Source organism: Gouania willdenowi, chromosome 4 (assembly GCF_900634775.1).
Source record: "Gouania willdenowi chromosome 4, fGouWil2.1, whole genome shotgun sequence".
Classification (NCBI taxonomy): Eukaryota; Metazoa; Chordata; class Actinopteri; order Blenniiformes; family Gobiesocidae; genus Gouania; species Gouania willdenowi.
The window spans coordinates 23,363,249-23,384,354 of record NC_041047.1 but is presented as its reverse complement, the minus strand read 5'-3'; the positions used below and the strand labels follow the sequence as shown (position 1 = coordinate 23,384,354).

The window sequence follows — 21,106 nt, the reverse complement described above, 5'->3', positions numbered from 1 at the left end:
GTACTTTTTTGAGTATATTTCTAAATCAGTAATTTTAATTGTACTAAAGTACGTTTTTTTCCAGATTCGGTCCTCGGTCTAATTTTATGTGGCCCCCAAAGTAAATGTACAAACATGCTACACGATGCTTTCTGAGGTGTGCGATGAAGTTGAGATCAGTAATGTTATTTCCACAGGTGAAAGCAACGGATTACAAGTACTCACGTTGCTGTAATCGAGTTGCTTTCATGGGTACTTAAATCTAAATCAGTAATTTTACTTTTACGTAAGTACGTTTTAATACAAGTAAGGTCATTCGTTACATTTCTACACCCAACCATTGCTGAGTAAATTATATATTTTTTGTTTTAAAATAATCAGCGGGCATTGTGAAACCACAAAAAAATGAAATGAGCAGACAACAGTCTAATGCATCACATCATAGCCAACCAATCAGATTAAACATAATGCACGGTGCCAAAACAGCATTGAATAGAGCATTGTTTCTCAAATGTGGCTACGTATACCCCTAGGGGTACGCAATGACACTACAGGGGGTACTTGAGAGAGAGAGCAGAAAATTAACAAATAAAGTGTTAGTCTTGGTCCCGCCCCAGGCATAATATCACCGGAAATGATAAAATCTATTCAGGAGCCACTAAATCAGTGTTTTTCAACCTTGGGGTCACCTGAAACTAAATCTATACTTTCATTTTGTGAAATATAAATCTAGTTCAACCAAAAAGCAGTAAAATGTAAAAATATATCTGAGCTCACACATGGTCAAAACTAGAGCAATAATACATTAAAAATTACAAAGCATTAAAACATTGCAGGAAAATACAGGAAAAGACAAAAGAAAAACACAGAAAATACTACAAAAATGAACAAAACAACAACAATAAACAAAATGACTCAGGAAAATATACAAAACTACAGAAAATGACATGAAAAGTACACCAAAAGACTAGAAAAACATGAAAAATTACTCTGCAAACCCACAGTACTAACAAACAAGCAAAATGACAACAGAAATACAAAAAAATACTCAAAAAAAAAGCAAAATCATAGCACAAATATATAAAAAGCATATATTTCAAGGACAACAGAAATGCACAAAATGCCTCACAACAAGTAAGACAACAAAAAACATACACAGAATGAGAGAAAAACTCACAAAATTACTATGAAATCTCTGCTCTTTCCTGTATTAATGCTCAGATCACTCATTATGCTAAATGCTGACATGAATGTTGATCATGTGGCCCTCCGATCAAACAAACACATAAAGAAACTAAAATAAAGAAACACAAAGAAACTTAAAAAGAAACTTTAATCTAATTTTAGAATGGCTGTATGTTGAGTGGTTCTGTTTTGTTTTCAGAAAATTATTTTTAATTATTCATGAGGATTATTAAATGTGTGTTTTACTATTTCTTATTTTTACATCGAGTGTAAAGGACTTAAAGACTATCCTTTTTTGAAGGTATTGTGTTATTTTATTTGTGCCCCTTTTTTGATTACGACGGGTCTTTTATTTTGGTAAAAACCGGAAGTGACTGTCTCACCTGACAGTATGCAAATTTACATCAGGAAGGAAAACGGTAAAATGGAGTGGAGAAGAGAATAAAGTAATAAAACAAAGTTTTCTGTGAAATAAGCGCCCAGCTGGAATCGGGAACAAGGTATTTCATGTCTTTTAAGTGTTAAATATTGTATTTGTAAACTAGTAATGTTCTAAATGAGTGATATTTGAGTTTTCTTCATTGTAGCCACACAAGCTTGTTAGCACTTAGCATGTTGTATTTATCTGTGTTGTAAGAGCTAACTGTATTGTTATTTATTTGTCTTTTAGCTCTTACGGTGTTTCAAGGAAACATTTATGCTCAAAATAAGGACAAAGGCCGAACATAAATAAAAAACTTTAAAACATCAGTAAGCTTCACCATTGTCTGGCTGGGGTTCGCTACAGTAAGAGCTTGACCCGCACCGATCCTGACTGACTGACGCCATTACGGAGGGTCTGCGCACGTGCCTGCGTCGTCGCCTACGCCATTGCCGTGGATCGTCGAGCAGCCGGTTTCCACACGGAGCAGCCTAATCTACCTCAGCAGTGCAGCGACGGTCACAATGGATTCAGTGCAATGGTCAAGTACAGCCACGTTTACTGAAATTGATTCAGAACTGTGAGTATTGCCTCCTCAAAAAAAAAAAAAAAGAAAAGAGAGAGAGCTACGGACAACGGTCTTTCGAAATAAGTTCAGTAAAGGACATACTGTTTCTTGAGCTAACAGACATTTAATAGTTTACGTACCTGCTCATTTCAAGTAAAGAAAATACATTGTTGTCTCATCCAAATTCTCTTTTGATAAATGGACCCTTAATTAAGGACTTTTCTCAATTTTTGGATTTTTGTCTCATATACTGTGAGAGTCGTTCTTGTTGTGCTGCTTAGATAGACACTTGCCTTTTGAAGTGTATTTACATTCCTGCATCTGTGATTGTTAATTTGTGCTAACATGCTATGTTTATGGTGCTCACTGTAAAGGCTAACCACATCTGCTAAAAGGCTTTTCCAAAAAAAAAATATATATATATATATATATATATATATAAAAGTTAAATAAAAGAAAATAAATGCAATTATAAAAAAAAAAAAAAAAAAAAAATTACATAAATTAGTAAAATTATAATAAAATAAAATACAATTCCTGTTTATAATTTCACAGTCAGCAGACATGACAGAATTAGAGCAGCACATAGCTGAAGTAAATCAGGAAATTGAAGATTTACACAGTGAGCTTCAGGTAGCTACAGATATATCTGAAGGACAACATCTAAAGGCAGCTATTGAGACAAAGCAACACAGATTAGCTGACCTCCAGGGTCTCGTTCAGAGAGAAAATGAACAAACTGAAGGTCCCAGACGCTCAGAACGCACACGAAATCCTACTGAGAAGATGCGTGAGTTCCAAGAGGAAGAAGCCAAGAAAAGGGAGAAAAGGCTGCAGTCCATGTATGAACAATGGAAGCTCCAGGTGCGTAAAGCAAGAGATCAATTGAAGACATACATGCCAGATGAGCAGCTTTGGGTTCTCATCGATGAACTCAAGAAAGAAAAGGGAGACATAATGAACATGTACAGTCAAATTCGAGACCTCATCACACCATCGACTGACATAAGAAGACGAGTCGATACGTGTGAGTCAGTAACCGCAGAAATAATAGGCATTGCCTATGACAGAACAATAGATGAGGTAGGCGAGTTCAATGAGGAAAAGGAAAGACGCCGACTTCATGAACTGCGCTGCCGTGATTATGCAACATCAGTCTACGGATCTGCATCTTCCTTGATGAGCCACAGAACATCTGGCCGCCACTCCATAGCCTCGTCGATTGCAGCCAAGCGTGTAGATGCAGCAGCCGATTTAGCAGCAAAGGAAGCAAATTACATTATGATGTTTGAGGAAGAAAGACAAAGGGAGTCCATACGGGAGTTGGAGGAACAACAACGGAAAGTCATAGAAGCACAAAAGCGTGAGTTAGAGCGACTGCAGGCAGAAAAGGAAGTGCGGGCAGCGCAAGCTAAGCTGAAGGTCTACGAGAAGGAAACGGAACGCGAAGCTGCTAACCTCGCTAATGAAAGGATCGAGGAAACAAAAAACACCCCAAATTTCCACACTGCAGTCCCCATCTCAAATGGCACGACTTCCACTCACACGGACATTTCCTCCCTCGCCCAGGTCCTTCAAGATAATCTAACCTTGAATCGCCTGCCTGTTCCTGAGCCTTTTGTCTTCAATGGTGATTCTATACGATTCATTGAATGGAAGTCATTGTTTACATCGCTCATCGACCAACGGGCAATCACTCCAGCCGAAAAACTGTTCTATCTGAAGAAATACGTTAGTGGCCCAGCACGCCAGGCTCTAGATGGTACCTTCTACCGAAATGACAATGAAGCTTACCAAGATGCCTGGAACAAGCTAAATCGCCGCTTTGGCCAGCCATTCATCATTCAGAGAGCATTCAGACAGAAGCTCACAATTGGCCAGGATTCAACCTAAGGATGCAGAAGGACTCAGAAACTTCTCTGACTTTCTCAATGCCTGTCTCGATGCCATGCCTCATGTCAAGGGTCTCGACATATTAAATGACTGTGAAGAGAACCAGAAGCTTGTCCACAAACTGCCAGACTGGGCAGCTTCACGCTGGAATCGTCAAGTCACACACAGTCTGAATGAGAACCAAGAATTCCCCAGTTTCAAGGACTTCGCTAGATTCACGTCTGCTGAAGCTGACATTGCATGCAACCCAATCACGTCCTTTCATGCCCTTCGTCCTTCAGACTCTGACCCTGAAAGGAGAAATCCCAGAGACCCAAAGCGAAACAAGGCCAGTGTTTTCACCACTCAAACAGCTGTAGACAATGTTTGCCTAAGGTCAGATCAAAAAAGGGTTAAGACTTCATGTATTCTTTGCCAAGATAACGGACACTATCTTCACGCGTGCTCCAAGTTTAAAGAGATGTCGTTGATTGATAGACGGAACTACGTAAGGGAAAAGAAACTCTGCTACGGGTGCCTCAAACCTGGCCACAGCGCAAAAGAATGTCGTCATCGTCATGCCTGTGATACCTGCAAAGGGAAGCATCCTACAGCCCTCCATGACCAAAACTATAAAAGGGAATGGTCCTCAGCAGAAACAAGACCAAGTCAAGGTAACACTGCTACATCACTCAGCGTAGCAAGTGAAGGCTCATCCAACACATCGATGGTGATACCAGTGTGGTTGTCTTCTAAAAATAATCCAACTGTAGAGAAACTTGTCTATGCTCTACTTGATACTCAAAGTGATACTACATTCATCGAACAAGAAGTAAGCAATGGTCTAAATGCGGAAGGAATCCAGTGAAGCTGAAGTTGACTACCATGAGCGGAAAAGACGCAGTTTCTTACAAGTGAAAGAGTTTCCGGTCTTTGTGTAAGGGGATACAGTTCAACATTCAAGTCGACCTTCCTGCTACTTACACGAAAGAATCTATACCTTTGAACCGCGCTCACATCCCTACTTGTGAGACAGCCAAGAAATGGAGTCATCTCGCTGAAATAGTAGATGAAATTCAACCCCTGAAAGACTGTGAAGTAGGTCTCCTCATAGGCTATAATTGCTCCAGAGCGATGGCACCAAACAAGTAATTCTGGGAGGAGATTGAAGAACCCTACGCAGTGCGAACAGATTTGGGATGGAGCATTGTGGGCCGCTCATCACAAAGCCATGACATGCTGACCACAAGTCATCTGTGTCACAGAGTCTCAGTTAAGAACTACCCCAAGCCACTCCAGCAGATGTTATCCGCATTCTCGAATCAGACTTTAAAGATGGAAGTGAAAGAGACAAAACGGTGGTCACAGGATGACATCACATTCCTCAATAAGCTGGATGACGGCATACGAAAAAATGCACAGGGCCACTACGAATGCCTCTTCCCTTCAAAAGGAGACCAAGCCTGCCGGACAATAGAGACTCAGCCATGATTCGACTCAATCATCTGAAAAGGAAATTGCAACGAGATGAACGGTATAAGAAGCATTACGTCGAGTTCATGGAAGATGTCATCGAAAAGGGCGATGCAGAGCCGATCGAGGATGATGGGAGTGAAGGTGAGAGATGGTACATTCCTCATCATGGTGTATACCATGAAAGGAAGCCTGATAAACTTCGTGTAGTGTTTGACTGCTCAGCCAGATATAAAGGTTCTAGCCTGAATGATCACCACTCCTCTCTGGTCCCGACATGTTGAACAACTTGAATGGAGTCCTCATCCGCTTTCGTTTGCATCCTGTTGCATTAATATGTGACATCGAAAAAATGTTCCATCAATTCCATGTGAATGAAGCAGATCGTGATTACCTGCGCTTTCTTTGGTGGAAGCAAGGAGACTTCAATGCAAAGCCCTGCGAGTTTCGCATGAAGGTACATCTGTTTGGTGCAGCTTCCTCTCCTGGATGCGCAAACTATGGGCTAAAACACCTAGCTAAGGAAAATGCTGACATCTATCCCCAAGGCTCACGGTTCATAATGCGTGATTTCTATGTAGACGATGGGCTGACAAGCGTTGAAAGCACTGGAGATGCCATTCAACTTGCCAGGGAAGCTTGTGAACTCTGTGCCATGGGCGGTCTGAGACTACATAAGTTTGTGTCGAACGACAGAGATGTCTTAGAGAGTATCCCGCTCTCTGAACGAGCAACCAATGTGAAGGATATGGACCTCGTGTTCGACGATCTGCCACTTGAGAGAGCACTTGGTATTCAATGGGACGTTGAGTCTGACCACTTTCGGCTTAACGTCACCCTCAAAGAACAGCCTGCCACACGCCGAGGCATTCTCTCGACAGTAGCGTCCCTGTATGATCCTCTCGGATTTGTGGCACCTGTCCTCCTTAAAGCAAAGATCATCCTTCAGGAGATGTGTAGACGTGGTACAGGTTGGGACGATCCTCTCACTGATGAGCTTCTTCCTAAATGGGAACAGTGGAGAAACAATTTAACTCAACTGGATAATGTCGCCATATCCCGCACTTACTCACCTGCTAGTTTCGGAACGATCTCAAAAACTGAGCTGCATCATTTCTCGGACGCTAGCACAAAGGGTTATGGACAGTGTTCGTATCTGAGATTACAAAATGAAGAGGGAGATGTTCACTGTGCTTTGGTTGTAGGAAAATCCAGAGTATCACCAACCAAACTCACAACTATTCCAAGATTGGAACTGACAGCGGCGGTAGTTTCCATTAAGATAAGCGATATGCTGAAGGAGGAACTGGGATCTACTGACACTGAGGAGTTCTACTGGACAGATTCTAAAGTGATCCTGGGATATATCAAAAATGAAGCCCGACGATTCCACACCTTTGTGGCCAACCGCGTTCAGAAGATTCATCTCAGTTCAGACCCAAAACAATGGAGATACGTCCCTACGGCTGAGAATCCAGCTGACCACGCTTCTCGAGGCTTGACTCCCAGCGAGCTTCTGACATCTACCTGTTCACTGGACCCCAAGTTTTTATGGGAAAAGGAAATAAATCTGCCAGCGGATGAAATTCCAGAGCTAACGATCGGAGATCCAGAGGTCAGAAGCGCCCTTACACTTAGCACAGGAGCTACAGAGCGAGTAAGTCTGGTTGATCGTTTGTCGAAATTCTCATCCTGGTCGCTGGCTACTCGAGCTATTGCACGCATTCTAAGACGCATCAAGAAGAACCGATCCAACAGCCTTACTACAGTGACGGAACGAGAAGAGGCAGAACACTGCATAATCAAAATTCTGCAGAAAGATGTGTATCAAGACCAGCTGAAGCTGTTGTCAAAGGAGCCCCCCTACCATGGCCACGATTTACTGTACTCTCTTGATGCTTTCCTGGGCAAGGACGGTGTTCTCAGGGTGGGAGGAAGACTGCACAACTCCTCTCTTCCTAACTCTATCAAGCACCCTGCAATCATCCCCAAAGACCATCACGTCACAAAGATTTTGATTGCCCATCACCATAAAAGGATGACACAATCAAGGTAAAGGTCTCACCATCAATGCAATCAGGTCCAGTGGCTACTGGTACGGGGATAGAACCGAGCAGTCGCAGCCTACATTCGTCAATGCGTTACCTGCAGACGGCACCGGAAACCAACAGAAGAGCAAAGGATGGCTTGATCTGCCCCCTGAACGCGTGGACCAGCCATCGCCCCCCTTCACCTTCTGCGTTATGGACTGCTTCGGCCCATTTCTTTACGAAGCAGGGGAGAAAAGAGAACAAGAGTACGGTCTTCTCTTCACTTGCTTAAGTTCCCGTGCCGTCCATATAGAGATGCTGGAAGATATGACAACGGATGCTCTTATAATGGCCTGAGATGCTTCATTGCCATACGTGGCGCTGTTCGTCAGATTAAGTCAGATCAAGGGACCAACTTCGTCGGAGCGAAAAACGACTCAAAGAAGCTCTAAAAAGAAGTCGATGCTAACCGACTGGTCGTGTTTCTTGCAGAGAAGCAGTGTGATTTTAAAATGAATGCACCATATTCAAGTCATGTTGGAGGAGTGTGGGAAAGACAGATTAGAACAGTGAGAAACATCCTGAGGACCACACTTTCCCTATCTTCTGGAAGGCTAAATGATGCTTCGCTACGGGCTTTCCTCTATGAAGCTATGACAATCGTTAACAGCCGCCCACTGACCGTTGACAACCTCAGTGATCCTCATAGTCTTGAGCCACTCACTCCTAACCACCTTCTGACTATGAAATCTGTCAAGGCCTTACCTCCCCCAGGTGAATTCGTCAGAGAAGACATATATGGCAGGAAAAAGGTGGCGACATGTTCAATACCTTGCAGAGCAGTGTCTGGAGTCGATGGCGAAGGAGTACCTTGCCAACATCACTCTCAGACAACGTTGGAATGCCCCAAGAAGAAATCTGCAATCGGAGATATTGTGTTGATAAAGGGGGAAGATGCACACAGAAATGAGTGGAGATTGGGAAGGAGTTTCGAAGACTACTGCTGACAAGGACGGATTAGTAAGGAGAGTGAAGGTCTGTCTCGGCGACAGGGAGCTTGGCAAGAAAGGGGAGCGTCTCCATAAGTGTCTGAGGTTGAGCGTCCTGTTCAGAAGTTAGTCCTGCTGCTGGAAATGGACTAAATCTGCTCTCTTCTTTCCTTCCTTTTTATATTATTTTTATGATGTAGGATACCCCTCCTTACAGATAGTTATTTCAAAATGGTTATTAAGGTTTCTACTTAAGGTGTTCTCCACATGAGTTCTCTGTACCTTTCAAGATGTATGTCATCTCTTGTTTGAAAATCACTCGTTCATAATGCATTCTGAACCATTACATTATTTACTCATGATTGGTGGGAGTGTAAAGGACTTAAAGACTATCCTTTTTTGAAGGTATTGTGTTATTTTATTTGTGCCCCTTTTTTTGATTACGACGGGTCTTTTATTTTGGTAAAAACCGGAAGTGACTGTCTCACCTGACAGTATGCAAATTTACATCAGGAAGGAAAACGGTAAAATGGAGTGGAGAAGAGAATAAAGTAATAAAACAAAGTTTTCTGTGAAATAAGCGCCCAGCTGGAATCGGGAACAAGGTATTTCATGTCTTTTAAGTGTTAAATATTGTATTTGTAAACTAGTAATGTTCTAAATGAGTGATATTTGAGTTTTCTTCATTGTAGCCACACAAGCTTGTTAGCACTTAGCATGTTGTATTTATCTGTGTTGTAAGAGCTAACTGTATTGTTATTTATTTGTCTTTTAGCTCTTACGGTGTTTCAAGGAAACATTTATGCTCAAAATAAGGACAAAGGCCGAACATAAATAAAAAACTTTAAAACATCAGTAAGCTTCACCATTGTCTGGCTGGGGTTCGCTACATCGAGTATATTCTTAATTGTATGTGTTTGGACTGCAGAAGGACTAGCAGGCTGCGAAGGTATCAGCTAATGGAGATCCTTAATAAAAACATAAAACCTCAAGTATTGAAGAACCTAATGTCACTATGACTGTATCCTGGAGGGTGCTGCAGGTTTGAAATGTCCACCTGCCAAAACATTCAAAGTGTGTGTAACATGTTTGTCTCTGCTATGTCATAAACATTTACTGATACACTGAGTTCATGACACCATACGCAATAATGGGCTCAATATAATGAATTTGAAAAGTTAAAAAAGACCACCCCCCTATTCATCATCATCATGTATCATCAACAGTACAACTTGTGACATTTCAATATCGTGATATGTTGTTGCACTGGTTCCATAAACGGGAAGAGATTCAAATTCTGATGTAGCTGGTTATGATTTACAGTCCACATAAACATGACTGAATCATAACATAACCTAACCACTAGAGCGGACATGGGCTCGTCTGTGAACAATTGCATTTACAGACCTTGGAGTCGCTGTTAGCTTATCAATAAACGTGAATAGATTTGTCACCTTTACATTAAGTGGTGACTAGGCCACTGGGAGTGAGGCTCAAGGCCAAGGCAGGGTGACTTGATAATACTGTATCATGTTTTTCTGCAGTCAGTGCCTTCTCCTCGTCCTTCTCTCTCTGCTCTGTTTCAGGTGTCGTGAAGCTGATGATGGCAGTTCCTGATCTGTGGTTCTACTAGTCTGGGACACTCTGATGTTCTATCTCTCTATCCTGTTCTGTTGGTCCTTCTGTCCACTAACCCCAACCAGTCGACGCAGATGGCTGCCACCTCTGAACCTGGTTCTGCTGGAGATTTCTTCCTGTTCAAAGGGAGTTGTTTCTTCCCACTGTCGCTAAATGCTTGTTCATGTGGATCTTGTTGGGTTTTCTCTTTCTTATTATGAATCTTATATTTTGATAAGCGCATTGAGATGACTTTGTTGTAATTTGCGCTACACAAATAAAGTTGAATTGAAATTGAATTGAATATATCGTCCCACCTGTAAATGATTGACGATGATCAGTGATTTATTTAGGCGTTAGTAGCCCTGCTTTCTTGCAGGTTTTGTCCTTCCTGAGTGAGGAAGAGAGAAAAATACAGTAATATAATTATTTATTTATTTTTTTACCTGGTAAAGACTGACCAGAAGACGTTAAAACAACAAAATCACATCTAGAACAGTCACAATGTCTAACAGCATTTTTTTTTTTTGGTCTTCTAGCTTTATGTTCTCCAACAGTGACAAGTATTTTTAGTTTTCTACTCCATCTGATTATTATGGCATGACATAGATACAGTATACCTGAAAGCTGCATTACTACCCCTGTCCTCTCACTTATCATTTTGTTGTTGTTGTTGTTGTTGTTGTTGTGCATAAATGACAGTTGACGGTTGTACTTCTTTTTGTCACTAACCAGATGGAGCAGCTTTGTTGGCTTGGCAATGATGTTTTTTTTTTAATTATCCTGAAGGAAAACAGCATTCATAAAAACTAGATGAGCAAACTTTTTTAGAACAGTATTCAATCTGTCGTCCTTCAAAGCAGAGTGATGGGATTATCACGGCAGACGTCTGGGCTGTTTGTGATGTTAGACGCCTGAGGGATGCTCTTATAAACTCGTGCGTGGCTGAGTTATTTCTGCCTGCTTTCATATGACAAACTGGATATGGAGAACAACAGGAAGGTGAGGCAACAAATAAAAACACAGAGCTTTTTATAGAAGGACTTGGAAACAAAGCATAAAGACAAAAACAGAAATAAAAATACTGTGCAGCAAAATTAGAAAACAAAGTGAAAAATTAATAAATAAATGACAATGTGACAGGCTGAAAAAAATGGCTGTTCTGACGCACGTATGAACTGATTAGAAAAGACAAATATGCTTTAATACAGGCTATTTTTTTTCTGAATTCTGAATTTTGTTTGAGTTTAGTTCCTGGAATAAAAGTTGGAGGCCAAAGCAGAAAACACTTAACACAACACATTCATGTGCTGCATTTATGTTCACTGTGTGCACTGAGGTAAACGTTGGACAGCGGATGTAAAAACAGAGTGCAAACACTGACATGAATGATCTGCCAATGTGTACAAAGCACTGAAACATCCAACAAAATGCATGTACTGTATTTGCTAAAGGGGTGTCAAACTCATTTTAGTTTGGGGGCCAAACAGGAAGTTGTTTGATCTTCAGTGGGCTGCAGATTTTAAGCAGGAAAACAAGCAATTTCAACATTAATCTCCAGAAGTTTGTACTTTACACTACATGCAAATCATAAATAAAGTATGTAAGGTGCCAACAATTTCCAAGCAATAAGTGACAAATTGACTGATTTCCGTTTTAAATTTCATTGACTTGGTGACCAATTTCTTTTTTTATATTTAAGGAAATTATGTGGAAAAAAATTCAGGAAAATTGCTGTCCTCCAAATATTGTGGAGTTTCATTGAATTTGTGTCTTTAGATATCTGAGACATCTGAGGTGATTTATCTATAACTGTTTCGTAATTTTGACAAAAATTTATGTTTTTTCTGTCATTTTAACTTTATCCTGAGGGCCAAATTTGATGGTCTAAAGGGCCGGATTTAGCCCCCCAGGCTTTGAGTTTGACACATGTAGCATTAGCATCTATAACAATAATAATGACTCATTTTATTTGAACATCAGTGCCTTTCAGGTCACCCAAGGTCACTTGACAGTACATAATAAAACCATAACAGCAGAATATAAAACCACAATAAAAGTGAAGCTAAAACACAGAGACAGGGCAGAGGTGGTCAGGTGGGAAATTGTGTTTTAAATAAGTGTGTTTTGAGTCCATTGGTGGTAGAAAATGGTTTACTGGTGAGGTAGAGCTGGGTGTCATCTGCGTAACAGTGAAAATGAATACCAAATTTAAGGAAGATATTGCCTAGGGGGAGGAGATAAATAATGAAGAGAAGGGGCCCCAGGACTGAGACACCAAATTATCATTTTCTGACCATCTTTGCTTGGATTGGAGAACTATGTGTGCAGAAAAAAAAAGCATTTTTCAAAATAGTCTCGCTTTACCAACTAAATTGTACTAACATCCCCAACCAGACCTTCAAGAACATTTACCATATATTCTGATACATTTCATGAAATTAAATAAACCAACAGAAATCATTTACAATTTTATTTCAAGAATTAAAGTCTGTTTCACTGATAAATGTAATCTAAAGGTAAGTGCCAGGGTAAAGCTGCTGCTTATCCAGCAGATTGGACATCTCCACCCAGGACAGGTCCCACTGCACTTCTGTCACGTCCTGCGTGGTGACAGGAAGTGCCATTGCTGGTACTTCCTCTTTGGACAGAGGCCAGCAGCTCTGAATGCAAAGAATCTGATGCCTATATGAACAAATGCAACATAGATATAATCTGTGTGTGCACCTTCGTGGACTGTTAAATATAGGTACGATAAATGCTCTTTTGGATCACTGGTAGTTACCTGTAGTGACGAACCAGCCAAACTGTTACCAGGATGAGCAGCAGTGCAATAATCAAACATGGTGCAATGACCCATTTCCAGGAACCTGGTAAAAGACACAAAGAAGTCTATTTTAATCAGAAAATATACCGTCAGAAGAAGAAATCATCTCTCACTGTTTCAACTACAGTATGTAATCTGATTTATGGAAGATTACTGAATACAACACTGTATCATTTTGCCAACACAACACAATGCAACTGGTTCATAGTTACAACAAGGTGATATTTTCGCTGGCATTTATTTATGTTTGTTTGTTGTTAGCAGAATTGTGTGAAAAGAACTTAACCAGATTTTGACATTAGACCTTATGCCATGGAAGATACCATTACATTTTGGAGGGAATCTGGATTAATATATTAATACTGGATCATTTTCAAAAAATCAAAAACTCTCTCATCAGTGACGAAATTTTGCAAATTCATGTCTCAGTTTGAAATAGACCTTTCATGAAATTCCTCAATTCAATTACTCAGCTTGGATCTGGATTGCACATTTTATAGTGATTTAAAGAACAAACAAAAAAAACTACTGCATTAATGGGAATATACATTTCTTCCCAGCCTGAATAATCATGGTACCATGATCAGGATCAATGATCCAGATAACTGCCAGTGCTCTAAATCAGGGTTGTATCTTTGCATTACTAGAATAATTGTGTTTAGTCTATCATGTTATGATGTTGGAGTTCAATGATTTTATACATAATGAAGAGAAAATAAGAACAGCTTCAAAGAAATGAGAAAGAGAAAATAAGAACTGCTTTGCTTTCAGTATCTTTGGAAAAATATAGCCTGTAGCTTATTTAAATAAAATGTATACAGTATATATTTGTCATCGAGGACGCGGACTGGGTGTAGTTTCCTCACAGCAAGAGGGCAGGGCCAGGGAATGTTTCTTTGACTTTGTTGTGAGGAGTTTGCATGTTCTCCCCATGCTTGGGTGGATTTCGAGACTGGTTTTATAAACATGTGTCCGTCTCTAAGTGTCCTATGACGGGCTGGTGCCCTGTTCAGGGTGTATCACGAGTTATCTAAAGGTGAGCTGAAGATAGTGAACTACATGGCACAATGTTAATGGTAATCTTTAAGAGTTTGTGTGTCCCACACCAGGGTTGGATGATAAAATGTGTGTTTTGTAAAATTTCAGATCGTTCAGGAGGATTATTTGTTAATCACACTGAAGTTAATAAACACTGAGAATTGCTGAAATGTTTTATTATTTCTATGCCACCTTTAAAGATTTGCAGAATGACGCCGCAAAAAATGTAAAATCTGAATTTTACCGCTGCTGTTTCCTGTGGTCCCATCTGCTGATGGTCGTACTGATAGCCAGCTCTCTGGACTCTCCATCGTCCTGTCTTGGGACGCACACTTGTAGAGACCTTCATCATGCCGTGTTACATTCTCAATAGTCATCATCACTGCTGTTCTGTCAGAACTGGGACAGGTGGAAGTGATGATTTCGACTCTGTTTTTAAAGAAGAGCGTCTGATTGGGATTTGAACTTGAGTACTGACAGTACAACACGACCGTATCGCCTTCAAACACAGGGAAGGCTGGAGTCATCAGGATTATGTTTCCATCTGTTGCACAAAAAGGTGAACTTTTTGGTCATTTCATAACGGAACAGTTCCATCTGATATGTTTGATTCATTGCCATCAAGTCCATGACTCACAGCTTACGGTGATGTTGAGAGCACGGCTGCGACCTTCGATTCCTTCACACCAGTACAGCCCACTGGTTTCTATGGCTGCAGTGAAAACACACATGTCAGATTGATTTAAACCAGCAGCTCGTCCTTGTGCTGAGCACAGCACAGTTTGGTTGACTGTGGTTTGCTGTTGACGTTCTGGAGAGAAATATCGAAGCTTCAAGTCAGTGGAGTTATTCTGAGAGGCAGGACACTGCACGGTGAACCGCTGGCCACTGAGGATCAGTCTGGTACTGGGAGTCAGACTGGGAGATGGAGGAGTCTGAGCTGTGGGTGACAGAGGTAGAGCACAAAAGAAGAAGAATAATGAGCACATGAACCAAATCAACCCAGCGAATGGACAGCACATGTTTAAACATTAAAAAAAGTGTAATAGACACCACACAATAATCTTGCCTCATCTGTTTTGGTCCCGTCTTCTATACCCACTTATCATCTGGAGTTTCTGAGAAATCTATGTTTATGTATGATTCTTTTAAAATGCGAAAAAATACCTAACTAGTCTTTTACTATGGACTACTGCTGGTGGTCATTCATATACATTAATGTATATAAGTCCCTCCTTCGTCTTATAGACCCCTGTACATAACAGGAACACTTCTATCTATCTATCTACCTCATGTTAAGCTCTACCGTATTTACCATTTATAGTATGAGGCTGTGTGAGTGTCTCACAGTTTCCTCTGGTTTAAATACATTTGTTAACATCTATGACATCTATGTTCATTACAAACTGCACCAAAGGAGTGTATGCATGTGTGTCTGTGTTTGTCTCCGTATGTTAGCCCTGTGGTTACTGATGACCTTTGTTCCTGGCCTTGAATAATGAGGTGCGGAACAATGTGACCTTTATCTGCATGAAACATTTATTCAGAATAAAATTATACGGTGATAAACAATAGGACTAAATGAAACTTGTACATAAGCTAATCATCATATAATAAGATGCATATCTTTGTGCATTCGGTAGAACTGCTGCTCACCTGACACAAATAGCACAGCTGGCAGACTGTTCAGCACCACAGCAGAACCTTTCCTGTCCTTTCTTGCTGCTGTGCACCAGTAGCTTCCTGCGTCCTCCCTTGTTACTGCAGTGATGGAATAGCTGTCACCTGAGACCAGGTGCCTGGGATTTGGGATTGGAGCTGTGTGCGGTTTGTACCTGCGCCACTGGTAGCTCCATGCAGCAGAGGAGTTATGCTTCACTGCGCACTGGAGGAAAACGCTCTCGCCGAGGAAGATGTTGGGCCCTTGAGGCCACACTGACACAAGTGCCTCATGGGAACCTGAAAGGCCAGGAATATTTTGTTACATTCTCTTTTCCCACAGCTATGTGTGAAGATAAATGCTGTCTTTGAGCTTTCATTTTGTGCATACCATCAGTTGCAGTGGCCTGGAGAACAAATGCACCTGAAATACAAAGAAAGTCCTTCACTCTGGCATGCAGACCTCTTCATATTCTCCTTTTCCCACCCCAGATTGTTCCTGCTGCTCTGCTCACACTCTGGACACATTATGCTTTTTGGCTCTCTGCTTGGCCAGTCAGCAGTAAAATGTATTGACATGCACCCAACAGGCAGCTCAGATGGTTTGCTTTCTTGTGCATGCCAGAAAGCCACTGTCAGTCATCTGCTGATTTACCAATCATAAAATTAGGACAAGATAAAGTATAGTTGTTTGAAAATTACTTTTACTACATCTACCAGGGATGAACTGCAGTCTGAATTGGAAAGCAGTTTCTTGCACTGCTTTAAAACACAACTAGTGCAGAGCCCGTAGGAAGTATGTATTGCTATAGAAAAGTGGGAGGTTAAGTACATTTTTCATGGATGGCCAAATGAGGTTGTATTTGAAGGTGGGACGCCAGGGACATTTAGGTTTGTTGTGAAATGTGTAGAGTGATAATTATTGTGTTTTCATCTATTTTGGCTTTTAGCAAGGACACTGTAGTTGAACCCCATTTATTCCAATTCCAGTTTGTTGTCCTCACGGATCCGGATCTCCTCAGACCGGAACAGACTCGGTCCGGACTCGTTTAGTGTGATTAATCCACAACAGTCAGTTTAGATGCACAAGGAATTTGTAAAGCATTTATGAAATTATTTATTAACGGTATCATTGCAGTCCAAACAAATCCAACATTGCACACACTTGTCTTTAGATTTGTTTCCCTTGAGTGTGTTTGGGAGAGGGAGTTGTTTCGTATTTCTGATTTGCACTTGGGGTTTTTGTTATTTAATGTGTGTTTGAGGGTAGCACTTTCTGTTTTGTTTGGGGTGGGGCTACCCCCCCTCTCAAGCCATCTTTGTTTGCTTCCGTTCCAATATTTATCTTTTTTCTTTTCAGATTTGGTTTGGTCCTGGCCCAAGGGCTGCAAGGTTTTAATTGAATTTGTATTTTTAATATTGGCCATTTTAACTTAAATTTCAGTCCTAGAAAATAAATATTCTAACATTTTATGCTTACGCCTGGTCTTAATAAACTTTTAATTTCATCCTTATAAAGCACTGTCTCTGCCTAATTTTACAAACTTATCTGTGTGTCCTTTGGTTTTATTATTGCCTTAGTTATTTTGGTTACTGGTTATCTTTAAATTCAGTACCTCAGGTCACATTAAGAACATTTTTCAGACCTAACATACACGCACATGCCAACGCACACACACACACACATGCACAGTCACAATGTGACACATAGCAGAGCCATGTATGACTTAATACGAAGATTTAGACCAATATCGGCCCCATGGGAACAGAAGGAATGTGCACACAGCGGTAGCTAGATTTTCCTGTTAAATGTCTACTCCACATACACACTACACTGCAATCCTAGGCTATTACAATGATACAGTTTAAAAGCAAAACCCATTGATGTCAAGAAACGGAAACGTCTAACAGAACAATTTGGCACTTTAGTCGAAGTCCTTAGTGTTAGCTGTGCTCGTTTCAGACTGGTGCATCATATTTTAACATGGCACAGTTCACACTCAGGGATTCTCAGCTCCGAGCTCACAGCCTGCTGAAATTTATAGCCCTGCATGCCCCGCTACTGATATCTGAATCGAGTACGACAGCCAAGCTTTGGGTCTACGTCAGCTGCAGCTTTGAGAGCAGAAAGCAAACAGAGTTTATGGCCTCTGCAACTCAGTCTAACATTTTTATCACGAACAAGCATAAGTTTCTCCAATATCTGTTCAGAAGCCCTGTCATTGGGACTACACGTCATGTTTGATCCTTCAAACTCACCCATCAGAGAGAGGATGAGTGGTCTTGCCTTTTGATCGATGGATGGAAGAATTCTGTTGCCTTGAATCATTTTAGTGTTGTTTCCTAAAGCCTGTTTTTCATATGAGGACGCCGACCAAAAGTCTTCTCAGGAGGAGTTTTAATTGACCACTTCAACAAACCACAGGCTGAGATGCTAATCTTGGTCGACATTTCCTTCCTGTGTGTACTAACAGGTGGAGCCGTTGGAGTTTTTTTCTTGAGTTTTTTTTACTACACTATACAGTAATCTTCTCCTTTCCTTTAACCATTTCCAGGAAATTTGATTAATGTCTCGTCTGAATTTTTGGGGGTTGTTTTGGCCATTATTGTGATGAAACTCTGCCTTTCCTTATTTTTTTCTTAATCATTGTCATATCCGTGTCTTTAGGTTCTTTCCGAGATAGATGCTCATTTCGTCCTTGGGGAGCATCTTATTTTGCATGGTTTTATCCCGTTAGTTCCACTGAGATAAAGTTTGGTTACATTAAATGAGGGGAATCTCAACACAGACATCTATTAGTTCCAAGTGAGCCTGCAGCACAGATCAGCACTTCATCACACAATGAATCAGCTCAACAAGTATTAAATGGAGTGCCATCAAATTGTCTTTTGGAGATATATGGTGCTTGAAGGATGAATGATAATGACTTTGATGATCTAGAGACTTTTCTCCATGAGGAGGTGGATTCTGGGTAACATTTGCAAAGCTGTGCATGGTGAATGAAAGAAGAGATGAGAGGTGACACATATTTAGTGAAACTTTAACCTTCTATCAGACACATCACCCTTGTTTTAATTCCAATTATTGACCATTGGATTGAGGACACGTCCTTTACACCAGGAGTAACTTTTTTCTTGATATCCTGAAAGTGAGTCTCCCTCACGTTTTCCTTTGCATCAAAGGTGCTTTTAAAGGTTAGCTTTACCTAGTTTGCATTTTCCAACACTATAATACCCACTAAACTTATTAAGCTCACAATAGATCGTTATGGGGGTTTTAAAAAAATGTTATTATTATTACGAAGACAGGCTCTATCTCTGATTGGCTGATAGATCTTGAATCTATCATTGCCAAGTATGCTATTGTGCTTATTAGACTTACATTCATAGCAGGCTGCTGGAAATCTATGCTTTGTCAATGAAAACCCATAAAAACCTGAACATATCATTGAATTTGTCCAATCACGGATCAGTTTGATTTCAAGTGGGTCGAAGATTTTAGGTGGAAAAATGAGCAATTTCATCATTAGAGTTTTTTTGATTGCGATCAAGCAGTGGTCCAAACTGAAGTCACATGTTCAAAACTCTTAACACAACCTGCAAAACACAAGTCCATGTGGACAAAGCTGTGAATCACTTTTCATTGCTTTCACACAAAATGTATTCAGTGACTGCAGTCACCGAAATTCATGAACTCTTTTCTCAGTCACTAGTTCACCACCTGCAAAACACACATTTATCAAATGCTGACACACTCTGTTCAAAACAGTTAAAAACACAATCAAAACAGAATGATGGAGGGAAAAAAAAAACATGGGAATGTCTGCTGCAGCCAGATTGAAATCTATTGAAAATTATATACAAAATATTGACTATAAAAATGAATAAAACAATGATGAAATTCCAAACACAGCTTAGTTGTTAACTGAAACCGAGTCAGGCGATCTGTGTTTTGCCTCATTCCAAACAAAGGAGAGGCTCTGATTCTTTTTCCTTGGACAAACTAAGGATCAAAGAGCAGCGGATGAGGTTGTAAGAAGGGCGACCAGGAGAGGAAGAGGAGGAAGGAGAGGAAGACCAAGAGCTGTGGTCTCTGATGAAATCAGGGCCACAGTGATTGACCATGTGCTAAATCATGGACTCTCTCTTATAGTGGCTGCTTTAAGGCTGCAGCCAAACTTGCAGCATTCAACAGTTGCATCATTTATGATCATTTTTCAGCAAAACAATAGGCAATACAAGCATCCCACAATTACTGTATTGAAGCAGACTTTACAAAACAAAGTAATCTTTACATCAGCTGGAAGTTTGAAAAATGGATTGATTACAGTTATAAAAACATCTCGCCAGAGAAGACAAGATGTGACGTGGATTGAATTTGTATTCTGCACCTGGAGTTCTGAGATTCTGCATTTTTCTGTTTAGAATAATGTTTGTATTTTTTGTATACTGAAGTACTTGTGCAAAAGCACACATTTTCTTGCCTGGAGACTAACAAATGTGTTTTAGGTCAATTTTGCAATGAAGTAGTATACATTAACTCTTAACTACAAGATCTAATTCTAAAGTAGGAAAGAGTAATTCATTTTCACTATATATATATATATATATATATATATATATATATATATATATATATATATATATATATATATATATATATATATGTAAGGCCCCAACAATAATTGAGCAGTAAGAGACAGGTGTCAGTAGCTGGATCTTCACTTCTAAATTCTTTGATTTTTTTTTCTTTATTTTCACCAATTCTTGTGTCATTTATCAAAATTCTGTTGGATTTTTTGTGAGAATTTGCAGGAAATTAGAACAATTGAAAGTGATTTCCACAATTTGAGGTAAAAAACAAAAAAAAAAATGCCTATAGAATCCTGACAGAAACACAGAAAAATTGCGAGTCCCTGGAAATGTTTCATTGAATTTGTTAATTTGGAGCCCTGAGATATCTATTAAGGAGTTACTGAATTAGTTGGTATTTTGCACTATGATTCATTTTTACTTTCACATGTGGGCCGCATTGGATGCTATAGAGGGCCGGATTTTGCCCCCTGAGCCTTGAGTTTGAAACGTGTTCTAAAGTCTCAACTTGACAAGATTTTTGAGTGTTTGGGGTTTTTTGTGTGTTTTTTGGAGTCATAGAGTGCATTTATTTTTGGGCCCGCGTGTGGCCCCTGGGCTGCCAGTTGCCCATGTCCAGTCTACAATTGTTCAGTAACACTTTACTTGAAGTTTTATACATAAGGCTGACATTATGCTGTCATTAGCCTGAATGAGGTGTCATTTAGCTGTCATTAGGGTCAGGGTAAATGAACGACACTTAATGACAGCATTCATTACACCTTATTCAGGCTAATGACATGTGTTATGTCATAATAATGACAGTGTAATGTCAGCCTTTATGTAGAAAACTTCAAGTGTTACCAATTGTTCTCA

The 21,106-nt window shown here is 40.2% G+C and overlaps 1 protein-coding gene across 1 annotated transcript; it reads right to left on the bottom strand.

Annotated features, from left to right (window-relative positions):
* Positions 1-12,647: 12,647 nt before the first annotated feature.
* Positions 12,648-18,038, bottom strand: LOC114461713 (uncharacterized). Its single transcript, XM_028444010.1, has 7 exons — positions 17,918-18,038; positions 16,050-16,082; positions 15,656-15,958; positions 14,637-14,939; positions 14,244-14,543; positions 12,920-13,004; positions 12,648-12,819 (listed from the first exon to the last, which is right to left on the bottom strand). Exons 1-7 carry the CDS (start codon positions 17,985-17,987, stop codon positions 12,648-12,650), a joined length of 1,266 nt encoding a protein of 421 aa, XP_028299811.1. The 5' UTR covers positions 17,988-18,038.
* Between the last annotated feature and the right edge of the window lie 3,068 nt (positions 18,039-21,106).

Coding starts and splice junctions, on each gene's coding strand:
- LOC114461713 (XM_028444010.1), bottom strand. CDS start 17,987: ATGATTCAAGGCAACAGAATTCTTCCATCCATCGATCAAAAGGCAAGA. Junction 14,940..15,655: donor AGCTGTGCTATTTGTGTCAG/GTGAGCAGCAGT, acceptor TGTCACCCACAG/CTCAGACTCCTCCATCTCCC. Junction 14,544..14,636: donor TCTCAACATCACCGTAAGCT/GTGAGTCATGGA, acceptor TTTGTGCAACAG/ATGGAAACATAATCCTGATG.